This window comes from Schistocerca cancellata, chromosome 4 (assembly GCF_023864275.1).
Source record: "Schistocerca cancellata isolate TAMUIC-IGC-003103 chromosome 4, iqSchCanc2.1, whole genome shotgun sequence".
NCBI classification, from domain to species: Eukaryota; Metazoa; Arthropoda; class Insecta; order Orthoptera; family Acrididae; genus Schistocerca; species Schistocerca cancellata.
The window spans coordinates 179,847,942-179,866,616 of NC_064629.1; the positions used below are offsets into that span (position 1 = coordinate 179,847,942).

The window sequence follows — 18,675 nt, forward strand, 5'->3', positions numbered from 1 at the left end:
GTTTCTCTATCTACCGAGTCGTATGCTTTTTTGAAATCTACAAATACTATTGCAAATCTCTGGCCTCTTGAGATTCTGTAACGAATTAGTGTTTTCAGGTTAAATATTTGTTCAACACAGGATCTACCTTGTCTAAAACCTGCTTGATATTCACCTATTTTTTTATCCAGAACTGGCTCCACGATTTGAAGTAATTTCCTTGACAAAATTTTGTATCCTACTGGTAGTAGCGAGATCCCTCTATAATTATTAGCATTCATCTTATCCCCCTTTTTGTGTAGTGGGTGTATCAGGGCACACTGCCAGTCTTCAGGAATTCTTTCTTCGTCCCAGATCTTCTTAAACATATGTTCCAAAACTTGTGGGAGGTTGGTATCCATTATTTTTAGGATTTCTGGTACTATGGAGTCTTCACCTGGGGCTTTATTGTTTTTTAGACTGTGTATTATGTGTTTTATTTCTTCAGCGTCTGGAGGTTTTGACTCGGTATTAGTATTTCGGTGGTTTTCAAAACTCATTTTATCTTTGGGTGGTTCACAATTTAGTAGATTCTCGAAATATTTTGCTAGTATTTCACAATTAGTCTTGTTTGTCAAACCTAGCTTGTTCTCTTCATCTTTAAAACATAAATTTGGGGATTGGTATTTGGTTAGCTGTTTTCTAAAAGTTTTGTAGAAATCTCTAGAATTATTTCTTTTAAAGTCTTCCTCAATCTGTTCTAGGTTATCCTGAAATTGTCTTCTTTTTTTATTACGGAAAAGCTTAGCTGTTTCTCTTCTCTGGATTTTAAAATTGTCAAGATCTTGAGGATCTTTTGTGGAGTTCCATTTCTGCCACAATTTCTGTCTCTTCTCCAGGTTCTCATCACATTCATTGTCCCACCATGGATGTCTTCTTACTCTTTTCACGAGACAATTTTCTTTTGCTATTTCAACTATTTCGTTTTTTTCTTATTATTCTTATTATTTATTTGTATAACATTTTTTTATCAATCCCCTACTCTGTTTTAGCTAAGTAATCCTTCAATGTATAAAATGTATTGCATAACAGGTACTTTTTAGCTGCCTTTTCAAATAAGTGTATTTTTGCAATTTCTTTAATCTTATTCCTTGTTTTTAGATTTCCGGAAGGCTTTCGACATGGTTCCTCAGAAGCGACTTCTGATCTAATTGCGTGCCTACAGAGTATCGTCTCAGTTGTGCGACTAGATTCATGATTTTCTGTCAGAAAGTTCACAGTTCGTAGTAACTGACGTAAAGTCATCGAGTATAACAGAAGTAATATCTGGCATTCCCCAAGGAAGTGTTCTAGGCCCTCTGTTGTTCCTGATCTACATAAACCATTTAGGAGACAATCTGAGCAGCCCTGTTAGATTGTTTGCAGATGATGCTGTCATTTACTGTCTTGTAAAGTCATCAGATAATCAAAACAAATTGTAAAACAATTTAGACAAGATATCTGTGTGGTGCCAAAAGTGGCAAGTGAATCTGAACAATGAAATGTGTGAAGCCAGTCAAATGAGTACTAAAAGAAATCCGCCAAATTTCGGTTACAGGATAAAATACATAAAGCTAAAGGCTGAAAATTCAATTAAATACTTAGGAATTACGATTACGAATAACTTAAATTGAAAGGATCACATGTATTAAGTTGTTGGAGAGCAAACCAAATACTGCGATTTATTGGCAGAATACTTAGAGAATACAGCAGGTCTACTAAAGAGACTGCTTACACCACGCCTATCCTCCCTCTTCTGCAGTATTGCTGTGGTGTGGGATCAGCATCATATAGGATTAACGGAGGACATCAAAAAAGTTCAAAGAAGGGCAACTCGTTTTGTATTATCACGAAATAGGGGATAGAGTGCCACGGATAGGATGCGTGAATTGTGGTGACAATCATTAAAGCAAATGGCGATTTTAGTCGCGGCAGGATGTCCTCATGAAATTTCAATCACCAACTTCGTTCTCAGAGTGTGAAAATATTTTGTTGGCGTCACCTGCATAGGGAGGAATGATCATCATCATAAAATAAGAGAAATCACATCTCACACGGGAAGATTTAAGTGATGGTTTTTCCCGCGCGGTGTTCGGGAGTGGAACGGTAGAGAAATGGCTTCAAGGTGATTCATGAATCCTCTGCCAGGCATTTAACTGTGAATTGGAGAGTAATCATGAATCTGCAGATGTAGAAATTGTAGACGAGGCAGATGTCGGATTCGAATTCGTCGGAATTAGCTCGAGGAGTGCCACTTACAAATTCTCGTATAGCGAATTTTTCATTATTCTGGGACACGTAGCGGTGAGTTGTGTTTTGCTGTGTCGTAGCACTGGCTCTTTTTCATTTGTTTTTAATTTACCTGCTAACAAGCGCCATTAAAACGAATTTCGAACGAGGCTAATTAGGGGCCATTGTCTCGAATGAATACGTAAAACTCCGCTTTAAAATCATTTTTTTCGCAACGGGAAACAAAACGGAAGTCACGTTCTTTGTCCGCGTTTGCCAGCAATGGTAAGAGAATTGACCAATACACATGAGGTGTACGGAACGCCACCCGCGCCTTATCTCTTGCTCGCCATGGAAGCTTCGTTTCCGTCGACACTTGGCGTTGCATTTGAGACATAATTAGAGATATCTGTTCCAAAAAAAATGTAACAAAACAGGTGGAAAATCCATCAGATGGGTCGTACGAGTAACACATGCTAACACTGATTGCTAAGTTATTGGTAGACGTCCAGACACTTTTGAGCGGATAGCGTATAGTGCTCCAGCTATGGGATGGTAATAACTATTTATTTTTGGAAATATCCCCAACAATTTGGCTCTCAAACATATAGCGCATGAATCGATTACGCCTGCCCATATACACTACTGTCCATTAAAATTGCTACACCAAGATAAACGCGTATTCATTGGACAAATATATTATACTAGAACTGACATGTGATTACATTTTCACGCAATTGCGGTGCGTAGATCCTGAGAAATCAGTAACTAGAACAACCACCTCTAGCCGTAATAACGGCCTTGATACGCCTGGGCATTGAATCAAACAGAGCTTGGATGGCGTGTACAGGTACAGCTGACCATGCAGCTTCAACACGATACCACAGCTCATCAAGAGTAGTGACGGGCGTATTGCGACGAGCCAGTTGCTCGGCAACCATTGACCAGACGGTTTCAATTGGTGAGAGATCTGTAGAATGTGCTGGACAGGGCAGCAGTCGAACATTTTCTGTATCCAGAAAGGGCCACGAAGATGACGTGCTACCGACGCGAAATTTAACCGACAGGAAGAAGATGCTGTGGTATGCAAATGATGAGCTTTTCAGAGCATTCACACGAGGTTGGCGCCGACGGCGACACCTACAACGTGCTGACATGAGGAAAGTTTCCAACCGATTTCTCATACACAAACAGCAGTTGACCGGCGTTGCCTAGTGAAACGTTGTTGTGATACCTCGTGTAAGGAGGAGAAATGCGTACCATCACGTTTCCGACTTTGATAAAGGTCGGATTGCAGCCTATCGCGATTGCGGTTTATCGTATCGCGACATGGCTGCTCGCGTTGGTCGAGATCGAATACTGTTAGCGGAATATGGAATCGGTGTGTTCAGGAGGGAAATACGGAACGCCGTGCTGGATCCCAACGGCCTCGTATCACTAGCAGTCGAGATGACTGTAACGGATCGTGCAGCCACGTCTCGATCCCTGAGTCAACAGATGGGGACGTTTGCAAGACACCAATCATCTGCACGAACAGTTCGACGACGTTTGCAGCAGCATGGACTATCAGCTCGGAGACCATGGCTGCGGTTACCCTTGACGTTACATCACAGACAGGAGCATCTGCGATGGTGTACTCAACGACGAACCTGGGTGCACGAATGGCAAAACGTCATTTTTTCGGGTGAATCCAGGTTCTGTTTACAGCATCATGATGGTCGCATCCGTGATTGGCGACATCGCGGTGACCGCATATTGGAAGCGCGTATTCGTCATCGCCATACTGACGTATCACCCGGCATGACCGTATGGGGTGCCACTGGTTACACGTCTCGGTCACCTCTTATTCGCATTGGCAGGATAATGCACGACCGCATGTTGCAGGTCCTGTACGGGCCTTTCTGGTTACAGAAAATGTTCGACTGCTGCCCTGGCCAGCACATCTCCAGATCTCTCACTAATTGGAAACGTCTGGTCAATGGTGGGCCAGTAACTGGCTCGTCACAATACGCCAGTCACTACTCTTGATGAACTGTGGTATCGTGTTGAAGCTGCATGGGCAGTTGTACCTGTACACGCCATCCAAGCTCTGACTCAATGCCCAGGCGTATCAAGGCCGTTATTACGGCCAGAGGTGGTTGTTTTGGGTACTGATTTCTCAGGATCTATGGACCCAAATTGCGTGAAAATGTAATCACATGTCAGTGCTAGTATAATGTATTTGTCCAATGAATACCCGTTTATCATCTGCATTTCTTCTTTTTGTAGCAATTTTAATGGCCAGTAGTGTATATTTGGATTATTCTGTCGTTATTTACAAGTTTACTGTAATCCTATAGTGTAATACTCCTCCAATGCAACCTTATAGTGATTACGTTGTTTTTTAGTACACAAATAATGCGCTGGCAAGTTCCTCATTGACCTGTCCAGGATTGTTACAGTGTGCTATTAATTTAACTTGGGGTATCGGGGTATTTAAAAATCAACCAAAAATAGTCTCGATCGAGTTTTCAGATTTTTTTATTCGTTAGCAACTGGTTTCGGCACTTTCCTCAGACCATCCTCTGGCTTTTCCCGGTAATTATGGCTGCTGGTGGCTGCAGACGCCGTGAATTCCGTAGAAATGAGGTAGTCACCGCTACTTCTAAGAATTTCACTCTGTCTGCGGCCACTAGCAGCCATAATTGCGGGGAAAAGCCTGAAGACGGTCTGAAGAAAGTGCTGAAACTGGTTGGTAACAAATAAAAAATCTGAAAACGCGACCGAGACTGTTGTTATTTGTTTTTTTAGCATTTTATACCGATCGCTGTGCTCCAATTACACAATGCTTTTTAAAATTTTAAATGAGTGTATTTGTTTAAATATGTTGCTTCTGTAATTGTTTTACTTTTAAAGTCTCGTATTCATGCGTGTTTTCTTGAAAAATGGGTATTTGGAGAAAAATAACAGAATGTTAACAAATTACCCAATAATTGGAGTTTTCGGTGGGAGGTGCTCATACGTTGGAGTGCTAACAGAAAAAGTCATGATGTCATTAATTTGTAGTAATTCAGCCGTACCCCAAACACTGTAATGGTAAAATGTCTGACCTCATAAATTACGATAGTATTTACTGCTTTTTTGTAAGTAGAATAACTCTGCTTTTTTCCGATGATCCTTTTACTACAGCGCACACAACATAAATTACGCAGCTCGGGCCATTGTAATAGCATTAAACGGAGATGTTGTGACCAGACGAAACTAAAATCGTCCGCCCATAACTGTAGTTTCTTTGTTTGCTCTGTGGGGTGGCGTGCGGTAGCGTTCTCGCTTCCCACGCCCGGGTTCCCGGGTTCGATTCCCGGCGGGGTCAGGGATTTTCTCTGCCTCGTGATGGCTGGGTGTTGTGTGCTGTCCTTAGGTTAGTTAGGTTTAAGTAGTTCTAAGTTCTAGGGGACTGATGACCATAGATGTTAAGTCCCATAGTGCTCAGAGCCATTTTTTGTGGGGTGGCACGTAGGAACCAGAACACATGAAATATTAATTCACTTTATTACACACATGATAAAAAGATATACTTCACGTGGCACAGTTCTTTGCGACGGTATTCTTGTCTAATTTACAACTGCCATTCTCTAGCAAAGAATCATTACAATGTCCAACCTATACTACAGTACATGCTCATAAGAAACTTCCACAACTCGTTTGTCCTACACTCTGATGTTAACTCCTTCAGATGAGTTTATTAACTTGTGCCGAGCTCTTGCATTCTCGACACTATACTGACAGCGCGAAGGCGCTGCTACACTGTGAGTGAGGGCGTGTCTTCCGTAGTTCCTCTCATCGGGTATTGCGGATCGCAGAGAACCGTCCCTAATGTCTGTGGTATCAATTGGCATTGTTGGCTTTTGTGGGTCACCGCAGCCTCTGCATGATACCACAGGGCGAGGGGAGATGGGGGGGGGGGGTGGAATTAATTTAAGTCATCCTATTGATCCGGAGAGAGGAGGGGGAGGGCGGATGGTGTAGACTTGATTTGCACAGCAAGCTCAGTGTCTGAGTGACCTTCATTTATATGTTACACAATTCGCTGAGAGCCATGGGCACACATGTGGCAGATACCATGTTACATCCCGACCTCGAACATATCACATGCAACTGTAACAGTGTTATGGGCACTGTATCAAATTACACGATGACCTTCAGAATAAGATCATACGTAGGCTTCAACCAGCAATGATACACTACTTACACACCTCGATACAATCGTGTACAGGGCACATCGGCAAACAGCTGAAAACATCTCAGAACGAGATTTTGATTTAGGGAGTATTTATGAGAGACTGCTGCACAGTACTTCTGTTATATCAGGACCCTCCACCTCAGAAAAGACAACAGATCATAGCTACCACGCCTCTCCACTGGACAGTGATGACTTCATTCGTTCTTCTCTTCTTGTTTGGTGAGCTCCTGAAGTGGCTTAGTGGAAGGTGTCATACTGCCTAAACTCACCCTTCACAGACGCTGGGTACCTTCTGCCACTTCATCAGCTTCCTGCATAACCACTCTTGCGTTCTGAATATACCTTCTTACGAGACGGTGTCTCGGCTCCAGACTGATGCCTGCTTCCTATTGTGTGACGTCGTATTGCAGAGCGTCGCAAGAGCAGTTCATTGCACCTGACAGGATCAGAGTGGAGCAATATACAGGGTGGTCCATTGATCGTGACCGGGCCAAATATCTCACGAAATAAGCGTCAAACGAAAAAACTACAACGAACGAAACTTGTCTAGCGTGAAGGGGGAAACCAGATGGCGCTATGGTTGGCCCGCTATATGGCGCTGCCATGGGCCAAACGGATATCAACTGCATTTTTTTTTAAATAGAAACCCCCATTTCTTATTACATATTCGTGTAGTACGTAAAGAAATATGACTGTTTTACTTGGGCCACTTTTTTCGTTTTGTGATAGATGGCGCAGTAATAGCCACAAACGTAGTACGTGGTATCACGTAACATTCCGCCAGTGCGGTCGGTATTTGCTTCTTGATACATTACCCGTGTTAAAATAGACGGCTTATCAATTGCGGAAAAGGTCGAGATCGTGTTGATGTATGGCTATTTCTCATGAAAATCCCCAACGGGCGTGTGCTATGTATGATACTCGGTATCCTGGACGACATCATCCAAGTGTCCGAACCGTTGGCCGGGTAGTTACGCTATTTAAGGAAACAGGAAGTGTTCAGCCACATGTGAAACGTCAACCACGACCTGCAACAAATCATGATGCCCAAGTAGGTGTTATAGCTGCTGTCGTGGCTAATCCGCACCAGACAATTGCGCGAGAATCGGGAATCGCAAAAACGTCGGTGTTGAGAATGCTACATCAACATCGATTGCACCCGTACCATATTTCTATGCACCAGGAATTGTATGGCGACGACCCTGAACGTCGTGTGCAGTTCTGCCACTGGGCACAAGAGAAATTACGGGACGATGACAGATTTTTTGCACGCGTTCTATTTAGCGACGAAGCGTCATTCATCAACAGCGGTAACGTTAACCGGTATAATATGCACTATTGGGATACGTAAAATCCACGATGGCTGCGACAAGTGGAACATCAGCGACCTTGGCGGTTTAATGTATGGTGCGGACTTATGGGAGGAAGGATAATTGTCCCCCATTTTATCGATGGCAATCTAAATCGTGCAATGTATGCTGATTTCCTACATAATGTTCTACCGATGTTACTACAAGATGTTTCACTGCATGACAGAATGGTGATTAACTTCCAACATGATGGATGTCCGGCACATAGCTCGCGTGCGGTTGAAGCGGTATTGGATAGCATATTTCATGACAGGTGGATTGGCCGACGAAGCACCATACCATGGCCCGCACGTTCACCGGATCTGACGTCCCCGGATTTCTTCCTGTGGGGAAAGTTGAAGGATATTTGCTATCGTGACCCACCAACAACGCCTGACAACATGCGTCAGCGCATTTTCAATGCATGAGCGAACATTACGGAAGGCGAACTACTCGCTGTTGAGAGGAATGTCGTTACACGTATTGCCAAATGCATTGACTTTGACGAACATAATTTTGAGCATTTATTGCATTAATGTGGTATTTACACGTAATCACGCTGTAACAGCATGCGTTCTCAGAAATGATAAGTTCACAAAGGTACATGTATAACATTGGAACAACCGAAATAAAATGTTCAAACGTACTTACGTTCTGTATTTTAATTTAAAAAACCTACCTGGTACCAACTGTTCGTCTAAAATTGTGAGCCATATGTTTGTGACTATTACAGCGCCATCTATCACAAAGCGAAAAAAGTGGTCCAACTAAAACATTAATATTTCTTTATGTACTACACGAATATGTAATAAAAAATGGGGGTTCCTATTTTAAAAAAACGCAGTTGATATCCGTTTGACCTATGGCAGCGCCATCTAGCTGGCCAACCATAGCACTATCTGATTTCCCCCTTCAAGCTAGACAGATTTCGTTCTGTGTAGTTTTTTAGTTTGACGCTTATTTCGTGAGATATTCGGCCCGGTCACGACAATGGACCACCCTGTACACACACACACACACACACATACACACACACACACATGCCTGTATAAATGTTTGTGTAGACAGGACAATATTCATTGCTAACCGACTAGTCACTGTGTAAGTATATACAGTAACTGTCATGCAATAACAATGCAGTGAGTCCTCGATTATACACTCCTGGAAATGGAAAAAAGAACACATTGACACCGGTGTGTCAGACCCACCATACTTGCTCCGGACACTGCGAGAGGGCTGTACAAGCAATGATCACACGCACGGCACAGCGGACACACCAGGAACCGCGGTGTTGGCCGTCGAATGGCGCTAGCTGCGCAGCATTTGTGCACCGCCGCCGTCAGTGTCAGCCAGTTTGCCGTGGCATACGGAGCTCCATAGCAGTCTTTAACACTGGTAGCATGCCGCGACAGCGTGGACGTGAACCGTATGTGCAGTTGACGGACTTTGAGCGAGGGCGTATAGTGGGCATGCGGGAGGCCGGGTGGCCGTACCGCCGAATAGCTCAACACGTGGGGCGTGAGGTCTCCACAGTACATCGATGTTGTCGCCAGTGGTCGGCGGAAGGTGCACGTGCCCGTCGACCTGGGACCGGACCGCAGCGACGCACGGATGCACGCCAAGACCGTAGGATCCTACGCAGTGCCGTAGGGGACCGCACCGCCACTTCCCAGCAAATTAGGGACACTGTTGCACCTGGGGTATCGGCGAGGACCATTCGCAACCGTCTCCATGAAGCTGGGCTACGGTCCCGCACACCGTTAGGTCGTCTTCCGCTCACGCCCCAACATCGTGCAGCCCGCCTCCAGTGGTGTCGCGACAGGCGTGAATGGAGGGACGAATGGAGACGTGTCGTCTTCAGCAATGAGAGTCGCTTCTCCCTTGGTGCCAATGATGGTCGTATGCGTGTTTGGCGCCGTGCAGGTGAGCGCCACAATCAGGACTGCATACGACCGAGGCACACAGGGCCAACACCCGGCATCATGGTGTGGGGAGCGATCTCCTACACTGGCCGTACACCACTGGTGATCGTCGAGGGGGCACTGAATAGTGCACGGTACATCCAAACCGTCATCGAACCCATCGTTCTACCATTCCTAGACCGGCAAGGGAACTTGCTGTTCCAACAGGACAATGCACGTCCGCATGTATCCCGTGCCACCCAACGTGCTCTAGAAGGTGTAAGTCAACTACCCTGGCCAGCAAGATCTCCGGATCTGTCCCCATTGAGCATGTTTGGGACTGGATGAAGCGTCGTCTCACGCGGTCTGCACGTCCAGCACGAACGCTGGTCCAACTGAGGCGCCAGGTGGAAATGGCATGGCAAGCCGTTCCACAGGACTACATCCAGCATCTCTACGATCGTCTCCATGGGAGAATAGCAGCCTGCATTGCTGCGAAAGGTGGATATACACTGTACTAGTGCCGACATTGTGCATGCTCTGTTGCCTGTGTCTATGTGCCTGTGATTCTGTCAGTGTGATCATGTGATGTATCTGACCCCAGGAATGTGTCAATAAAGTTTCCCCTTCCTGGGACAATGAATTCACGGTGTTCTTATTTCAATTTCCAGGAGTGTATTTGCGCACTCGCTCTCCTGTACTCAACAACAGCCTCAACCGATGAGTTTTAAGTTAAATGAGCAGCAGTGTCGAATCGTAAGTCAAGTCTCCAAGATTGCAGAGACGGCGTGTTTGAAAGTGGCGTCATAAGACCCGCTGGCGAGTTTAAAGCAAATACACCGCGCCCATTTGTTATCTCTAACTAAGTTGACGGTAGTGTTTAGTTAATGAGGTGGCTTTAGCGTGGTTTAATAAACTACCTTTATTTCTTTGGTATCTTGAAGTAGGGTGTTTCGGTGTGGCTTTATCTAATGGCGTCAAACTATTATTGTGTCTCTGTTCTCTTGGATATTGACAGGAGCTGTCGGTATTTAGCTGGAGGTGATGAATGATCTGTTTGCGTGTACATTTTCCGATCCAGTTAACTGATCTTACTCAACGAATTGGTATAGCTACAAGGTTTTAATTATTGTCTTTGGAGTAGAGGGAAGTTTGTCCCACTTGTCTAAGCAAGTGATATTATAGTGCAACAGTGCAGTGGGCTAATCCGGCTCCGCCATTAAAAGTTTCCGAGTCCGTCTGCGAACAATACGAAGGTGCGAGGACTGCGGATTGTGGTCGCGGCCGAGGACGAACAAAAGAACGTTTCAGCTTGTCCCACACTCAGACAGCGGCCCTCTGCAGATTTCGCAGTGGGTGTGCGGACATTTGCCACGATTTTACCTGCTCAGTAGGGTTGGGTCGCTCGTCTGCCCCTCCTCCTCTTCCTCCCCTCCTCCTCTTCCTCCTCCTCCTCCTCACCCGCCTCCCGACCCACAGTAAAGGTACTTACTGAGCCTTTCCGCTGGTTTACTTAACATAGGACCAGAATCTCTATGGATTTTCCGCCACATTTCTAGAGAGTTTCGTTGTGGAAACTATTAAATGCATCTCGCATTGAAATCCGCACCAAATTTTGAGCCTCAGTAAAACTTCGCCAATCTTGGAGATTTTGCTTTCGTGTAAATTATACGAGCCGTTTTCGCTGTTCCTGCAGCAGCTTTGTGTCGTGTTCTGTGTACCATGGGGGATAAGTTCCGTATCTAATTAATTTATTTGGTATGAATATCTCGAATGCTGTTGATACTATTTCTTTCAACTTAAGCCACATATGGTCTTCACTTACATAGTTTGGAAGGATTGGAGACTGTCTCTTAGAAAGACGTCAACCGAATTTTTAGTTGCTTTTACAAATAAATATATTTCGCGTTTAGTTTTAGTGAATTTCTTTGTTACGGAATTGAGCTTCGCTACGCCTGTGTGTTCACTAATCCCTGTATCCGTCGTGATGTTCAGGATTATTTGTGGCTAAGAGGCCAAGTGTGTTTTCGTAGCCATTTACAATTTGAATGGCCCCGTGAACTAATTGTTCAAAATAATTTTTAAAAAAAGCATTTAGAACAATTACAGAAGTTGTTTTCTGTCTACAGTAGGGTCTGAAAATGTATTTTTGTCAACATACGGATGTTAGATTGAAGTCACTGCCAAATATAATTGTTTGAGTAGGGTACCTATTTGCGATGAGATTCGAGTTTTCTTTGAAATATTCAGCAACTGTTTCATCTGAGACCGGGGGGCGGGGGGGTCGGTAAAAGGAGCCAGTAATTAATTTATTCCAGTTGAAACGTCCCCTTAGAACAATTTATACACGACTGTGCTTAAACTGACACACAATATTTTTAGCGCAACGCAATCTGACTTTCAAAAATCCCTACAAAAGAATGGCCCTGACTAACATTAAACTATACCTTTCACAAATAACTTACCTCACAAAAATCTTCGTTACTGGAACTACTGGAATACAGCGAGCGCCACTACTGCCAGCTAAATAAAAGATTCAAACTACAGAAGGCACTAACTACTGATAGGGATAGTTAGCAAAAGAAAGATTTTAATAGAGAACAAACAATGTATTTACCTTAATATTCATAATTGACATCCAGTATTACAAATTATCAAAACTCCGCCATCTCTCTCCCCACATCCACCACTGCTGGCGGCTCACCTCCAACTGCGCAATGCTACGCGCTGTTTACATCCAGCTGCCGCTGCCCAACGCTACAATGGCAGACAACAATGCAAACTAGCCACATACTGCACACAGCACAGCCAGTGATTTTCGTACAGAGAGCGCTACGTGGCGGCTGCGTTACCAATATAAGAACCTAAACAGCCTACTTACATAAAGAAAACATAAACAGCCTACTTACACAGTTGCCGAATATAACCTCTGTCCATACTAAGTCACAGGAACTACCTGCTTCAATGTCGCTTGTGAGCTGGAACACACATTACATTATTTTTTCTTTAGTTGTGCTTCTTGTTTCTGTTGTAGTGCAGATCATTACAATTACGGCTTTTCCCTCCGAAACCTAGGATGCTTTCTCTGTTACCCTGTAAATACCAGAGCTAAACAATGTAGAACAACAACGTACGTTACAAGCATAGCATTCTGTATTACTTCATTTCTTTATTTCTAACATTTTAAAATTGTACGTCGACTTTAGATGACATGTCAATCATAGATATTCTTACCTCTGTTTATGAACGTACTTTCAGTCATGTTTTGAACATTGTCCCGCTACACTTTATTAACTAAAGTTTCACCACAAGAGATATCGGATTTTAGAGAGTAAATTAATATGGATTATGCACATATCCATTTCTTCTTTCCTTATTGTCTTTTGGACATGCAGTTGTAGAAATTAAAGTAGGCACAAATGCAGTGATCAAAAACAAATGATTAGCGTACATTCGCATTCTCTTTACATCGTTCCCTTCTTGTTCCTCCCATGGCGATGGACTGTTTCTATCGCAATCAGTAAGCATGAAAGGAAGCCACCGTACAGACAGATGGATCTATATTTATACTTGGCAGAACTAATTACATACTGACATAATCGTTAGTATTGCTTTAGTTTCCCAAAAATTATAAATATTTCGATTTCGGAAAAGAAGCTCTGTATTTGGCCAAGATGTGGAAGAAGAAGGTCCCTTACGTACTGGTTGTATCGAGTAAGATATGGAGACGGCGGTTTGAAAGCGGACAGAAGTAGTACGAGGAAGGGCGTCCCCTACCTGAGGGATCGCTACTCAAGCTACCTGGCGAAGAGGCAAGTGTGGCAAATGTCCAGCGTGGCAAATGTCCGGCGTGGCAAACGTCCGGCGTGGCAGATGTCCGGCATTCTTCTCAGTGAGTCAGGAGGGTTTCTGCAAGTTTGAGTTAGTCCCAACATTTTGATGCTGGTCATTCCAATTGTTTGACTCTTTAGTGCAATAGGAAGCTGTTCAGGAGAGACAGACAGTGTGCTGATGCACTGTTGGCTCGAAAGATAAGCCATTTGCTGAATTCTAGATTTTAAGGTGGGTCAAAATGGCGTGAAAGGTCGCTTCTCTGTATCACTCAAGTTACACCTCGATAGTGATCAGAGGCGTCATGGTACTGGTTCAGAACGTGACATTCTGAGGCCGTGGGACTATGTACTCAAGAAGCGCGGTTGTGTCTGACTGGACCCAGAGACGCATAAATCCTAAATCAGTGAAGAGAACCCGACACTATGATACAGATACCATTCTCGGTGTTCTCGTTCCCTTTTCTTCATGCACCAAAAAACTGAGATGTTTGAACTATAGATTTGTTTTTGGAGAGGGTCCGCCTTGAGCAAAACACAATTTTTATCTTTTCCTTTATTTCTCAGACTTTTTCACTGAAGTTTCAGCATCATAATTGGGTTTTTATTATCTTTCTATAAATCAAGAAAACTGCTCTTTACTACTTGTAACATATCAATTTGAAATTTTAATACAGCATTTGTAAATTTGGAAAAGAGGCGGAGTTTTGTATAATACCTTGTTACCACGTGCTGTGGTTGTCCTGGATTTCATGTTTTTTATTGCATTTGTTTTCTTTCACAGTCTGTCATCTGCAACCATATAGAACATAATTTAGAACAGGTACTTACTTCGATATTTTACGAATTGTAATGTTATGTTAACAATGGACAATTGTACTGAAATGCAGGAACATCTCCAACGAATTGACGCATGGTGCAGGGAATGGCAATTGAATCTCAATGTAGACAAGTGTAATGTGCTGCGAATACATAGAAAGAAAGATCCTTTATCATTTAGCTACAATATAGCAGGTCAGCAACTGGAAGCAGGGAGTAGGCATTAGAAGTGATTTAAAATGCAATGACCATATAAAATTAATCGTCGGTAAAGCAGATTCCAGACTGAGATTCATTGGAAGAATCCTAAGGAAATGCAGTCCGAAAACAAAGGAAGTAGGTTACAGTACACTTGTTCGCCCACTGCTTCAATACTGCTCACCGGTGTGGGATCCGTACCAGATAGGGTTGATAGAAGAGATAGAGAAGATCCAACGGAGAGCAGCGCGCTTCGTTATAGGATCATTCAGTAATCGCGAAAGCGTTACGGAGATCATAGATAAACTCCAGTGGAAGACTCTGCAAAAGAGACGCTCAGTAGCTCGGTACGAGCTTTTGTTGAAGTTTCAAGGACATAGCTTCACCTAGGAGTCAAGCAGTATATTGCTCCCTCCTATGTATATCTCGCGAAGAGACCATGAGGATAAAATCAGAGAGATTAGAGCCCGTGCAGAGGCATATTGACAATCTTTCTTTCCACGAACAATACGAGACTGGAGTAGAAGGGAGAACCGATAGCGGTACTGAAGGTGCCCTCCGCCACGCACCGTCAGGTGGCTTGTGGAGTATGGATGTAGATATAGATGGTTATGTCTAACATTCACTAATTCTATGTGGAAGGTCATGTGTGTGTGTGTGTGTGTGTGTGTGTGTGTGTGTGTGTGTGTGTGTGTGTGTGGAGCGAGGTGGGGACTTTATGGTATTTATGGGTTGGTGTTATCTAATAGCGCTCTTTAGGTAGAGAAATAAAAGGAAAATGAAAAATGGTGTTTTCTAAACGCGGACCCTCCCCAAAAATAAGTCTGTTTGCAAGCAAACACCTAAAGAAGAGCTTCAACCTCAAGGTGTTTGAACTGTTATTTACAATGGACAGCTAGAGTCCTAACTGATTGAGTGGACACTAACCTCCAAAATGTCAGCGCATGAATGTGTTTCACTCTCCTCAGGCCGTATACCAGTGATAATTTGTAGCAAGCGCTCATCAGTTCGTGATGTAAACCACGTAGTAGTTGAATCTTTGAAAGGGGTAACCACTGTGTGCATCAATATGGCGTGACCCTGTGCTGCCGATACTTCTTGTCGTATAGCGACAGACTGCGCTCAATCTAAACAACAAATTACACTTTGGAGCATACTCTCAGACGACCCATTTCATAGCACGCTCTTCTGAGTTACACTGGGAATTCAGGTACAATTTTACCTCCACTACACGGCCAGCACATCTGTAGGTAGTAATTTTCCCTAGTCGGCAGAATATTAGGAATGAGGTCTCTGACTGTAAATAAGGAAGTTGTTGTTGTTGTGGTCTTCAGTCCAGAGACTGGTTTGATGCAGCTCTCCACGCTACTCTATCCTGTGCAAGTTTCTTCATCTCCCAGTACCTTCTGCACCTACATCCTTCTGAAACTGTTTAGTGTATTCATCTCTTGGTCTCCCTCTACGATTTTTACCCTCCACGCTGCCCTCCAATACTAAATTGGTGATCCCTTGATGCCTCAGAATATGCCCTACCAACCGATCCCTTCTTCTAATCAAGTTGTGCAACAAATTTCTCTTCTCTCCAGTTCTATTCAGTACCTCCTCATTAGTTGTGTGATCTACCCATCTAATCTTCAGCATTCTTCTGTAGCACCACATTTCGAAAGCTTATATTCTCTTCTTGTCTAAACTATTTATCGTCCACGTTTCACTTCCATACATGGCTACACTCCATACAAATACTTTCAGTAACGACTTCCTGACACTTAAATCTATACTCGATGTTAACAAATTTCTCTTCTTCAGAAACGCTTTCCTTGCCATTGCCAGTCTACACTGTGCATCCTCTCTACTTCGACCATCATCAGTTATTTTGCTCCCCAAATAGCAAAACTCATTTACTACTTTAAGCATCTCATTTCCTAATCTAACTCCCGCAGCAACATCCGATTTAAATCGACTACGTTCCATTATCCTCGTTTTGCTTTTGTTGATGTTCATCTTATATCCTCCTTTCAAGACCCTGTCCACTCCGTTCAGCTGCTCTTCCAGGTCCTTTGCTGTCCCTGACAGAATTACAATGTCATCGGCGAACCTCAAAGTTTATATTTCTTCTCCATGGATTTTAATTCCTACTCAGAATTTTTCTTGTGTTTCCTTTACTGCTTGCTCAATATACAGATTGAATAACATCGGGGATAGGCTACAACCCTGTCTCACTCCCTTCCCAACCACTGCTTCCCTTCCATGCCCCTCGACTCTTATAACTGCCATCTGGTTTCTGTAAAAATTGTAAATAGCCTTTCTCTCCCTGTATTTTACCCCAGCCACCTTCAAATTTGAAAGAGAGTATTCCAGTCAACATTGTCGAAAGCTTTTTCTAAGTCTACAAATGCTAGAAACATAGGTTTGCCTTTCCTTAATCTATTTTCTAAGATAAGTCGTAGGGTTAGTTTTGCCTCGCGTGTCCCAACATTTCTACGGAATCCAAACTGATCTTCCCCAAGATCGGCTTCTACCAGTTTTTCCATTCGACTGTAAAGAATTCGTGTTAGTATTTTGCAGCCGTGGCTTATGAAACTGATAGTTCGCTAATTTTCACATCTGTCAACAGCTGCTTTCTTTGGGATTGGAATTATTACATTCTTCTTGAAGTCTGAGGGTGTTTCGCCTGTCTCATACATCTTGCTCACTACATGGTAGAGTAATGAGCTGTAAACTTTGTTTTGAGTAGTTTATAATACAAAACGACCGTGTCGAAAATATTTGTGCTCAAACGCAAGTTCAGAAAGAGTGGTTTTTTTCTTCTTCTTTTGTCTTTTATTTTCGCGATTGGGGAAGGCGACAGGCACACGAAGTTCCCACCAGTCCGCACTACATTATACGCGTAGATTTAGACATGTCAAGAGCTGTGTTTGTTGCGATTTCCTGTCATGTAGTCACGTGACTTGGTGTGACTTTTCGGCAGGCCGGCGGCCGACGTGGTGGCCAGACCGTCGTTTCGGCCGTCGCCCAGCACGCCCGTCTTCAGGAACCCGGCACCCACGCAACCGCCACTCGTCGACTTCCCGCAGCCTTCCAGGGGACCCGTCCGTCAGCCCGTAAGACATCGAGATTTATTTATTTTTATTTATTTATTTATTGTTCCGTGGGACCAAATTAAGGAGAAGTCTGCTTGGTCATGGAACGAGTCAATACATGAAATATAACACGATAGCAGAAACAGATAAAATGAAATATAAGAAACATATTCAGGCGACAATTTGTAAGTTTAAATAAAGAAAATCAACAATGCAACACGGGAATTTGCTTAATTTTTCAGCTCTTCCAGGAGCTCCTCGACAGAATAGAAGGAGTGAGCCATGAGGAAACTCTTCAGTTTAGACTTAAAAGTGTTTGGGCTACTGCTAAGATTTTTGAGTTCTTGTGGTAGCTTATTGAAAATGGATACAGCAGAATACTGCACTCCTTTCTGCACAAGAGTCAAGGAAGTGCATTCCACATGCAGGTTTGATTTCTGCCTAGTATTAACTGAGTGAAAGCTGCTAACTCTTGGGAATAAGCTAATATTGCTAACAACAAACGACATTAAAGAAAATAAATACTGTGAGGGCAATGTCAGAACTCCCAGACTATTGAATAGGGGTCGACAAGAGTTTCTCGAACTTACACCACACATAACTCGAACAGCCCGTTTTTGAGCCAAAAATACCCTTTTTGAATCAGAAGAATTACCCCAAAAAATAATACCATATGACATAAGCGTATGAAAATATGCAAAGTAGTCTACTTTTCGTGTTGAACTGTCACTTATTTCAGATACTGTTCTAATGGTAAATAAAGCAGCATTTAGTTTCTGAACAAGATCCTGAACATGGGCTTTCCACAACAGCTTACTATCTATCCGAACGCCTAGGAACTTGAACTGTTCCGTCTCGCTTATAATATGCCCATTCTGTCTGATCAAAATATCGGTTCTTTTTGAATTGTGGGTTAGAAACTGTAAAAACTGAGTCTTACTGTGATTTAGCATCAAATAATTTTCCACACGCCACGAACTTATTTCATGAACTACATTATTTAATACTGTTTCTATATTACACACAAGATTCTTCACTACCAAGCTGGTG

At 43.2% G+C, this 18,675-nt stretch overlaps 1 protein-coding gene across 1 annotated transcript in view; it reads left to right on the forward strand.

Moving 5' to 3' along the window:
* Nucleotides 1-18,675, forward strand: part of LOC126184569 (uncharacterized) — a 296,048-nt gene that overhangs the window by 250,836 nt on the left and 26,537 nt on the right. Inside the window, exon 4 of the mRNA XM_049926997.1 lies at nucleotides 17,514-17,646. Within this exon, the coding sequence (XP_049782954.1) occupies nucleotides 17,514-17,646 (133 nt within the window). The remainder of the gene's footprint in view (nucleotides 1-17,513; nucleotides 17,647-18,675) is intronic.